Source organism: Pinus tabuliformis, chromosome 8 (assembly GCF_031772625.1).
Source record: "Pinus tabuliformis cultivar Carrire ecotype Pingquan chromosome 8, CPIR1, whole genome shotgun sequence".
Taxonomy (NCBI): domain Eukaryota; kingdom Viridiplantae; phylum Streptophyta; class Pinopsida; order Pinales; family Pinaceae; genus Pinus; species Pinus tabuliformis.
In genome coordinates, this window is record NC_142294.1 from 655,086,547 (window position 1) to 655,097,899 (window position 11,353).

The window sequence follows — 11,353 nt, forward strand, 5'->3', positions numbered from 1 at the left end:
AACAGGGGTTGAAGAGGAGGTGTCTCCTAGCAGTTCAATCTGTACAAGCTCCAGAACAAACCTCCATCAAGCTTACCTTGTTGTAGGTTCAAACAAAACCTGACAAGATTGCAACAGAGTCCTCCCCCTAATGATCAATGGCGGCTCTTAAGACGTAACACCGAAAGCGCCCTCTGATTCCCTCCTTTTCGATTTCATCCTCAATCTTGTTTCTTGAATATCAAGAATCAGTTTTTATAACTGATGCGTAACTTCTAAAGTTACTATTTCATAATGATCGATTTTCCTTGAGTTATTTATGAGAGGGATATGACATACTCCCCCCCTTAACAAGAACACCGTCCTTGGTGTTCATCTCTCGTTGGAACTTTAGATTTTACTCATGATATAACCATCTAACCACACAAAAAGTGATCCTTTCACTTTAAAATCAAAGATTTCATTCCAAGAAATGACAATAAACAAAATAGTAATGTTATAACATAAGAAAAATCGATAGCCATAAGCATTCATAACTGCAAAAATATGCAAGTTCTAATTGCCACCACTTGGCCCTTATTCAAATTCAAAAACCAAAATCTATATCAACTTACCATTACTTACCATCTACTCTTGAAAATCATGAGCACTTTCACGTAAGCATTTTAATAGTGGTTGGACAACCCATCAACCCTCCATGGTAAGTAATCCTGTAATGTTTGACAAACAAATTCAATCACATTAGTCATAATATTGTGAATCAAATGAAATATTTTTAACTATCAATCAATTGCGCAATGTTAGATGATTTTTAAATCACAGTACTTTTACAAGTACTTAAGAGCTCATCACTGCTCCACATGCACACTGAATTAACTCTCACTAAAGACATCCATAGAGTACTTCTAAAAGTACCAAAAAAGCACCTAGCTCTCTAAAAGTCAACCACTGCATCAAGTGAATATTGCCTTAGCCCCTACTAAGACGTTCCCAAGATTAGTAACACAATAAAGGAATTAAAATTTTCAATAACTCCTTATTGAGCACTAAGCTTATTTCCTGTTAAATGTGCATGACATTTTTACACATCTATATATGAAATTCATTTTTAACATAACATATAGCTGATTAGTTAATTCCTTTAGCTATGAGAACCACAATAGGCTAAAGAATTCCCAACCCAAGGGAACTGGTTTCCACAACCCGATCGAGTCATTTTCACATCCAGACAGTTTCTTTGATAGAGACCTTATCAGGTCTAACATGGAATTCCATTGGCCAACCAGCTCAAGAATTCCAATGACCACATAAACTCTTTTCCCTTATTGAGATAATTTATCTCTAGGGAGAAGAAATCTAGGAAGACAAGTACCATCCACCCCTCCGAGAAGGTAACTGCCATCAACCCAAGGCATTCTAGCCTTTCACAATCCGGGCAGACAAGTACCATCAACCCCTCTGGGCAGGTAACTGCCATCAACCCAAGGCATTCTAGCCTTTCACAACTATCTGCAACTGTCTGGCATGTTAAATTTCTCTTTTATCACTATCCCCAAAGTAATTTACATAATGAACCATATAATCATTATCGTTAACAAAACAAACATGCATGTATACCATGCATCTACACTTAACCCTCAACATGGGTCCACAACATCTAGATTGTTAGGAAACACAACTGACATACATGTTGTATGCATTTTGATATCCAAATAACACAATCATGCATATCATATAACATTATTTTTTCTCATTTATGATTTCAATTCTCATTGCAACATTTTACATGACGAGTTTTCTTGTTGCCATTAAGCTACCACTACTTAATCCCATTAGCAACATTAGTTATACATATGCATCCTTTAACAAGTATTCACTTCCCTAATATTTTTAGTTTGCGGCACAATACTATCATGCATAAAAGTATATGCAAATATTCATTACTGTATAGATGTCAACAATAGTTGAGCTAATAATCTAAACATTTCCAATTTCCCTCAATGTATTGCCATCAACAGACCAATACATGAAGTAACCACCATAATCACTTGTTTGCGAATTGTAATAAGCTTAAATCAAATTCAATTCATGCACATAAGTGCTATTAGTTAGTCATACAACACTAACCAATCACAACTACCAATCATCTTAATGGAAGCATGGCAAAACTTAATCAAAATTAGCTATGATAATCAATTCTCGCTACTTGACTCAGTGCATATTTTCAATATCTAAAGGGGTTCTTCTAATATCATTTTAAAACAATTTGTCATCCTATTCAAGGATGTTCCCCATAATTTATATTCATGCATTGGCTCATTAAGTTTCGTTCATTGTAACTTCAATCTTGTTTAATAAATGCATCATTGTTATTGCCATATTTGCAAATCAAAAGTGGGTAGTTGATTGTCACTTTCCTCAATGAGTGTTCAATATTGTTCATAAGTGTAATGAGCATTCAATATTGTTCTTAAGTGCGACAAAAGTTTCATTGTCTTTTATCCTCATCAGGAATCCAATGTCATGAACATAGTTATGCAACAACTTTATTACTTACTACTCAAAGCAATTTAAACACAAATCACACTTATCATGCCGAAAGTAGTGTACTATGTAAATCAATATGTGAATGGTTAAACTCATACCTGAGTTAATGCCCACTGACGGCGTACCTCAATTTCCTTTCCGCTTACCAATTCCCAAAGGCACCAGTGCTGCAACCTTTAGCTCTGATACCACTTGTAACATACCCCGGTAACCTCGCATGTAATATTAGGGAGTTAAATTTTTTTTTACACAAAATTACCCACAAGTAATTATCCAATTCAAAACTCCACAATTCCTCATTAACCATTAGATATAATTCTTATTAGTATATCAAGTAAATTGCAATAAAAGACAGTAAGTTGCATAACCATTAAGCACCACTGTGGTAGCATGAATTGTTTCATGAATCCTTCATCCATTTCATGATTTTCCTTAATCATATTAATTAATCACATACTATGGACATTATGATTATCACATCAAATAAAGAATCATCATCATCAAGGATTCAACATCATCAAACTGACACAAAAGGCAATCACACCATTGAACACCGATATACCCTGGAAACCCCGTAGGGTGAAAACCAACAAATGTTTAATCTTATTATTAAACACTCGTGACGGATTTCACCCCTCACTCAATGGCTTGTATGGGATTCCATCCCTTAACCATTGTTATAAAATTATTACAATGAATTATCATTAAGTTGTCACATAACTAGCTAAAAGCTAATACAGTTTCTATGTAATCTTTTAATTACATACCGCCACATGCAACATTCCTTGTGGCATGATTGTTCTAGCAATGTACGATCCTGCAACTTGAACTCATCTGCATGGACCATCAATCCTTTTCCTGCCACCATGTTAAACATCACTTTTCTTTGGCACCGACCGCCATCGCTTCCTGTCAATGTTGTCGTCAACAAGCTTGGGCAACAAGATTAGATACCATATTAATGAATTACAATGAATTATCATTAAGTTGTCACATAACTAGCTAAAAGCTAATACAGATTCTATGTAATCTTTTACTTACATACCGCCACATGCAACATTCCTTGTGGCATGATTGTTCTAGCAATGTACGATCCTGCAACTCGAACTCATCTGCATGGACCATCAATCCTTTTCCTGCCACCACGTTAAACATCACTTTTCTTTGGCACCGACCGCCATCGCTTCCTGTCAATGTTGTCGTCAACAAGCTTGGGCAACAAGATTAGATACCATATTAATGAATTACAATGAATTATCATTAAGTTGTCACATAACTAGCTAAAAGCTAATACAGTTTCTATGTAATCTTTTATTTACATACCGCCACATGCAACATTCCTTGTGGCATGATTGTTCTAGCAATGTACGATCCTGCAACTCGAACTCATCTACATGGACCATCAATCCTTTTCCTGCCACCATGTTAAACATCACTTTTCTTTGGCACCGACCGTCATCGCTTCCTGTCAATGTTGTCGTCAACAAGCTTTGGCAACAAGATTAGATACCATATTAATGAATCAATAATCAACCTCTAAAAGAGATCTTTTAACATCTACTCATATGCATGAGCAAGCATGACATACTATTTAACTAGTACATATACTCAAGTAAATATTGTTTTACCTCCACAATATTTATTCACAGTAATGCATAATTCTCTTTAAGAGATCTAACTCATTAGTTCTACTAACATGTATAGCACAATCATTATATCTTCATGAATGTAATAAACTGTTGTTTCTATGCTTAAGCACATATGTTCTTTTCACATAGTTATTTTTTGAGAACTCAACATAGTTTCTCTATCATACAAAGAACATAACTCTTATATCACAATGACTATTCTTTGTGCATACATTAGCTTATCATAATAGCCCTTCTTTAATATATGCAACACATATTCCCTTCACTAGAATACTACCATCATTTCATGTAACAAATCACATACTTCTTTCTTAAAGGAAGTCATTATAACCCCATTTCTTTATCTTCCTATAAGTAAGTTCCTCATGCTTTCTCTTTCAAGAAAATATTGGGAATACCCATCTTTATGCATAAAAATCAAGAAACAATAACAAGGTTAACTTACCCTTTTTATGCACCAGACTAGAAATCGTCCCAACTCATCTAGCAAGACAATCTTTTCAAGAGATTAATATTTCCAAGATAGTTAACTTAATATTTTCTCTACGTACACCCAAAATCATATTTCCAATGTCACAACAACTACCCTTATGTGCATGCAACATGTGTCTTTTCCTAACACAATTACTTTTACTTCAATGCACATAATCTTTTCGTGAAACAAGTATGGATTCTTGATATGATATGAACACTATTCATATGTCTTTTAAGGAAAGAACCTCTATTTTTGTTTCCAAGAAAACTCTCATAAAGCCTTCATCTTCATACATGAAGTATGCACTCTTTTTCCGAAAAGAAACTATAGAAATGAATATCTATGTGTCTAGAAACACATCATTAACTATTTCTATCATGCATGTAATGCATAATCATTTCGCAAGAAACTTAGAGATTAGCTAGTATCACAATGCAATAGCATATATCCCTTTTCAAGAAACCTTTATTAATAAAAATACACATTTTAATTCAAAGAAGACTTGGCCACTTTTCACGCTATGTCCTCAAGAAGTTTATATGCCTCATCTTCTTTTGTCAAGAAGATATTTTGGCTATATTTAGCAAGGATTTTAATCCAAGAAAATGACAAGAGAAAAGCATTTCACACACAAGACTCACATGTAGTCTTTCTAAGAGGAACTACCTATTTTCTTCACCAAGAAAACATATATAAAATAATCAATCTTTAACATATTTTCTTTACCAAGAAAACATGTTAAATATTCAATCTTTTACTGCATGCACTAACATATTTTCTTTACCAAGAAAACATATAAAATAATCATTCTTTTACTGCATGCATTAACATATTTTCTTACCAAGAAAACATATAAAATAATCATTCTTTTACTGCATGCATTAACATATTTTCTTACCAAGAAAACATACAAAACAATCATTCTTTTACTGCATGCATTAACATATTTTCTTACCAAGAAAACATACAAAACAATCATTCTTTTACTGCATGCACTAAAATTCTTTCTTTACCGAGAAATATTCAGAACGATGAGAAGATTCCTCGCTTCATCAAAGAAACGTTCAGAAACTTAGAAACTTAGGCACTTGTAGAGGAAAGAACCTTCATGTCAAGACGTTGTGCCATGAAACCCTTACATACAGAAAAATACTAGAACGAACCCTGCTCTGTCCTCTTGATGTATTACTTCTGTGTTAAACCCGCCAGCAAAGGAGGGCACGGTAAGAGACTCACTGCGAAGGCAAACATTGAGAAAGAGGAACGAAAGCTTACCTTAAAGAGCATGTACTTTAGCTGAAAGATGTATGATGCCAAACCCGTACTCGCCCTCTTACCTGGAGGTTTTGGTAAATGTGAAGAGGGGTTGAAGAGGAAGTGTCTCCTAGCAGTTCAATCCGTACAAGCTCCAGAACAAACCTCCATCAAGCTTACCTTGCTGTAGGTTCAAACAAAAACTAACAAGATTGCAGCAAAGTCCTCCCCCTAATAATCAATGGCGGCTCTTAAGACGTAACCCCCAAAGCGCCCTCTGATTCCCTCCTTTTCGATTTCATCCTCAATCTTGTTTCTTGAATATCAAGAATCGGTTTTTATAACTGATGCATAACTTTTAAAGTTACTATTTCATAACTGATCGATTTACCTTGAGTTATTTACGAGAGGGATATGACATTTACGTAATTTTATTTTTTAATTATAATTTTATAATATAATTTTAAATAAGATTATAATTTTTATTATTATTTTTAAATATATAAATAGATTTAATATTAAGAAAACATTAAATTTTTACAATTACATCATTCAAATTTATAATTTAACAAGTGTAATACACAGTGTAGCGTTATTGTTGGTGCATATTTTCTCTTTTTTTCTTATGTAAAAAGTAATTTATATAAATTATTGAATGTTTAAACAAATTTATAAATCTAATAATAAACAAATTTGAATACAATGACCTGAAGTAACAAAAGTAATTAATAGACCAGATAATTTTGGAGCAAAATAAAGATATGTGCATATATAATTTTGGATGAAACATTAGCCCTAACAACATTGTTTGTTATAGAAGTTAAGAGTTTATTGAAATGTGCTTGTGCATATTTTATTCTATCTTTAGTTTATAAGATTAAATAAGAAGAGGAAATTACAATGTCTAATATCTTTATATTAAATATAAATAATGTATATATATGATATAAATAAAATAAATAATATTTTAAAATGTTAATTAGTGTAATAAATTATTTATTTAACTTTAATTTATACTCATCCTATAAATAAAATAAATAATATTTTAAAATGCTAATTTTTTTTTTCACCTAGGTGGAAAAACCTATCAACTCAGGTGTCAAAACCAACAGTGAGGACAGCCATCTCTGGCTGCTATCCGCGAATGTCGGTTTGACTCATCACAGGTAGATAGGAAAACCACGCCACCTGAAATAACCCGCTGGTGGTCCGTAAGGGAGCAGGCTCATCACTCCTACCAGATGCCTCTGGGTCTTGGGCCGTTAACCTGTTTCCTTACGTCCGAGGAAGACGAGCTCTTAGCCAAGCAGAAGCAGTTTTACGGCATACTCCAGGCCGATTTTAAAATGCTAATTATTGTAACAAACTATTTATTTAAATTTAATTTATACTCATCCTAATTCAACGAGAAATAAATAATCCATAGAAGAAGGCAAAGAATCTATAAGTAATACTATATCTAATATAAAAATTTACAATATAGTTTATTAGAATAAAAAATTTAGTTACACAAAAGGCCTAAGTGTGAGTGCAAAAGATTCCTAAAATTTTTATTTTATATTTTTAAGTTATGATTAAAATTGTGATGATAAAAAAGAAACTCTTATTTATTGTAGCGTTGACTTAAATTTTATTTTATATATTGCATTTAAAATTGAATTGTAAAAATATATAATATAGGTAATTTTTATTGAGGAAAATGATTGAACAAACTCTATTTAATAATAAAAATGGGCAAGGGAAAAATATGAAGAAAATTATAAAGGGAAAAATCAGTCTAATATGCAAAGTTATTTCCCGAAATATAATGGCAAGACTTTTTTGGAAAAAAAATATTCATAATGGAAAAATCCATAAATTTGAGGAAAAAAATAAATAATTAATTTATAAGACACTTTGCTATTACAGTTTTTTAAATAATTTTTTATTCTAAAAATTTGATTTAGTAATCCACCAATTTCACCAAAAACTTTAATAAACTTTGAAAATAATTTTTAAAAATTTACAAATTAATTAAAAATTAAAATATTTTGATAAAAAATATACTCTCTATGTTCTAAAATTTATAATAAAAAAAAAACACAAACAAAAATGTAAACGGAAAAAAAAAAATATATATATAAACGGAAAACTTAAAAAACAAAAACTCTCCGTTCTAATATGCATAATTAAAAAAACACAAACCAAAATATAAATGAAAAACTAAAAATAAAAGCGCAACCGAGTTAAGATAGGTTTCTGACTACTTGAAAAAAACATAAAAGCAACCGAGTTAGGATAGGTGTCTGCCTACTTAAAAAATATTAAAAGCAACCGAGTTAGGATAGGTTTCTGCCTACTTAAAAAATATTAAAAGCAACCGAGTTAGGATAAAATTCACAATTACAAAAAAAACACAAACCAAAAAAATAAAAATAATAAAAAAGCAACCGAGTTAGGGTAGGTTTCTTCCTACCTAAAAAAAATTGAAAGCAACCTAGTTAGGAGAGGTTTCTGCTTGCGCTTAAGACAAATTAAAAGTCAAAGATGCCAAAATTCGTGCGCCCATCTCAGAGTACGCCGATCAATTTTTGGGACGCACACAAATGCCGTGAAAGTCCTGCCCTTCAACCTTACCACTAAAGCTGCACCAAACCCCAAACTCTTCGGTGCAGTTGCAGTAGATGCCCCTTCTGATTTTATGGAGAATACCTACGGCTTAGCGGAGTGTTGGGCAGATCTGCTTGAACGGGCTGCAGATCGTGTGTAATTTTTACATGGGAATATTTATTCTCATGCCAAACTGGAGCTGTTGGGGCACGATTCAGATCTAAGACCTGCTGCCTGCGTTACCAGGTTTATGAAGTTTTCAACGTCTCTGTTCTATAGCCGCCACCACAAGAAAGCCTCTGTCCTCGGCCATATTTTTTTATCCACATGAAGAATATAAGGGTTTTCCAGGGTTTCTTTTATTTGGGTTTTGTAGGGTTTCATTTATTTCCAGTGAACTAAAACAGAGCTTTCTGGTTACTGACACTTTTTGTGTAGATTTTCAGAGGGTAAAAGATTTAGCGTGTTGGGCATCAGTCTGGGCGTAGTAGCCACTATGATTGTCTTAATTGCAGTCATAGGCATTTGGAAACGGAATATTTGCTCTCCTCTGAAATGTTGGGAAGGGATTTCTCCAACTGGAGAACCTGAACTTGCAGGTAAATCTTTCACTATTAAGGATCTTTGATGTGTCTGCTTACCTTTGCGCAATATAAATAGACACCTTGTAATTGTTTTCGCAGGTGAAGAGGAAGATTCTATCGTAACGCCGACTATAGCGAATCCAGAACTCATTTTCAAATACTGCACTCTGAGACAGACTACCTCCAATTTTGAAGCAGAGAACAAACTTGGCAATGGAGGGTTTGGATCCGTCTTTAAAGTGAGAACTCAATATTTGTTTCAATTATTTCATATAGAATTAGATATTTTAAAGCAGCAGCTCCATGTAAAAATGGAGAATAAAAATGGTTTCTAAGTGAGTGGATCTGCAGGGGGTTCTCCCTAATGGCAGAGAGGTTGCAGCTAAACTGCTGTTTATGGGTCCAAGGCAAGCATACGCTGATTATTTGAATGAAGCAAATCTCATCAGTCGTGTTCAGCACAAGAATCTAGTGAAACTGCTTGATTGCTCCGTTGAAGGTTCCAGAAGCTTACTAGTTTAATAATACCTCCAGAACAGTAGTATTGACAAGATTGTATTCGGTATACACTTGTTCTTAATCGCTGGATGGATCTTTGATTGCTTTATTGTATTTTTTTTTTTTCAGTCGAATGAAAAACACCATCTTTTTATTAAATAAACCTGATTAGAACAGTGTCTGTTATGCTTCCTCCTCAAAAACTTAGATTAAGGATCTACCATCAAAACATAAAACAATAAAATCCTACTTACAGATATTATTTCTCATATCCCCATAAGATTGCTTTATTTATATATGTAGCTTGCAGATAATATATTTACAGTATGTGTGTGATGCATTGCAGATGCAACAAAACGTCATCTACTTAAATGGAAAGACAGGTATGAAATCATAGTTGGAACTGTAGGTGGTGTGGCCTATCTTCACGGGGAATCTCATATTCGGGTCGTCCACGAGATATTAAAGCAAGCAATATTTTACTAGATTATAAACACGGACCCAAAATAGCAGACTTTGGGTTGGCCAGATTCTTTGCAGAAGATCAAAGCCACGTTAGCACTAGAGTTGCAGGAACTTTGTAAGAATCTTCTCCTATTGTTCCCGACTAATTGTTTTAAAAAAATTAGAGCAAATGAAGCAATTACAACTCATATATCTGAATATGGATCCTGCAATTTTGAGGCGGCTAGGTTGTGGGGATTTGATTGCATATGAAATTCTGCAGAGGTTACATGGTGCCAGAGTACGCATTACGCGGACAGTTGAAGGAAAAGGCAGGCTACAATTATGAAATTCTGCAGAGGTTACATGGTGCAGGCTACAATTTTGCCCGGAATGTTATTTTCAAGAGTAATTTGGATCATTTGGATCATTTTTGTAAAATTTGACCAATGGAGTGTTTGAATTGATTTTCAGCATCAGTGTTGTTTATCAAGTTCACAATTTTGCCCGGAAGGTTATTTTCAATAGTAATAAGGACTTTCTCTTTTGTGAAAAAATAATCCAGACTTTCTCTTTTGTCAAAAATATTTTACCAATAAAATGTTTGTATTGGTTTTTCTAATGGTAATGGATTCAGTGCACTAAAAAATAGTTTGAACAGCCAAAATCATCAATCTTGACAACTGTAACTACTGTAATCAAAGTTTTCCAAAAATTCTCTGAAATTTTATCAAAAATCATATAAAAATTTCCATTATTTTTTTCATGAAACTATTTGTTTCTTTTTCATTTAAATAATTTTTATATTTTTTCATTTAAATAAATTTTATTTGAAATCCGGTTAGGTAAAAATCGGTGAACATACCTTTTGGAATTATTTTTATTATGAGACGACAACATCCTATCTTGTCACAGCATCATTTTTTCACAATGGCATCATGCTCTCTTGTTGCAGAGTGTAATCTTCTGAGTGATGGTAGAATGATTTTTTAAATCCGGGAATTATTGAGATATGTGTACCTACTCTTCTCAGCCATGAAAAATGCTTTTAAAATCTGGGAATTATTGATATATATATATATATATACATGCTCTTTGACTATTAATCAAGTGCTGTTTATGACGAGGCATGAGTTGGCTTTGGGTTTATCGAAGCTACTTCATTTCAACGAGTATCTTGTGAATTGTTTTTGTCGCATCTTATGGTTGCGCTGTCTTTGTCGAGAATGATGTGTCCAATTGTATCTTCTGAGCTGTCTTTGTGAAGCATAATTTGTCCAAGTATACGATGGTATCTCTCATCCTTGATACTAGCATGGGAGATTTCAATATTT

General features: G+C 33.2%; 1 protein-coding gene and 1 long non-coding RNA gene across 3 annotated transcripts; one reads left to right on the forward strand and one right to left on the reverse strand.

Annotated features, from left to right (window-relative positions):
- Positions 1 to 3,153: 3,153 nt before the first annotated feature.
- On the reverse strand, positions 3,154 to 11,063 carry LOC149237278 (uncharacterized). The gene is made up of 4 exons (XR_016245247.1): positions 10,885 to 11,063; positions 3,850 to 3,991; positions 3,572 to 3,713; positions 3,154 to 3,435 (listed from the first exon to the last, which is right to left on the reverse strand). It is a non-coding gene; the product is annotated as an uncharacterized LOC149237278 (long non-coding RNA).
- On the forward strand, positions 8,432 to 10,647 carry LOC149237279 (cysteine-rich receptor-like protein kinase 2). 2 transcript variants are annotated; one of them, XM_089372613.1, is made up of 5 exons: positions 8,432 to 8,739; positions 8,932 to 9,092; positions 9,177 to 9,316; positions 9,429 to 9,639; positions 9,922 to 10,647. In XM_089372613.1, the coding sequence occupies exons 2-4, from the start codon at positions 8,990 to 8,992 to the stop codon at positions 9,597 to 9,599; spliced, it is 414 nt and encodes a 137-aa protein (XP_089228739.1). In that variant the 5' UTR covers positions 8,432 to 8,739; positions 8,932 to 8,989; the 3' UTR covers positions 9,600 to 9,639; positions 9,922 to 10,647. The 2 variants fall into 2 exon arrangements, 1 of the variants encoding a protein (XP_089228739.1); XR_016246290.1 differs by having other exon boundaries at positions 8,433 to 9,092; positions 9,922 to 10,155; positions 10,303 to 10,647.
- Positions 11,064 to 11,353: the final 290 nt, after the last annotated feature.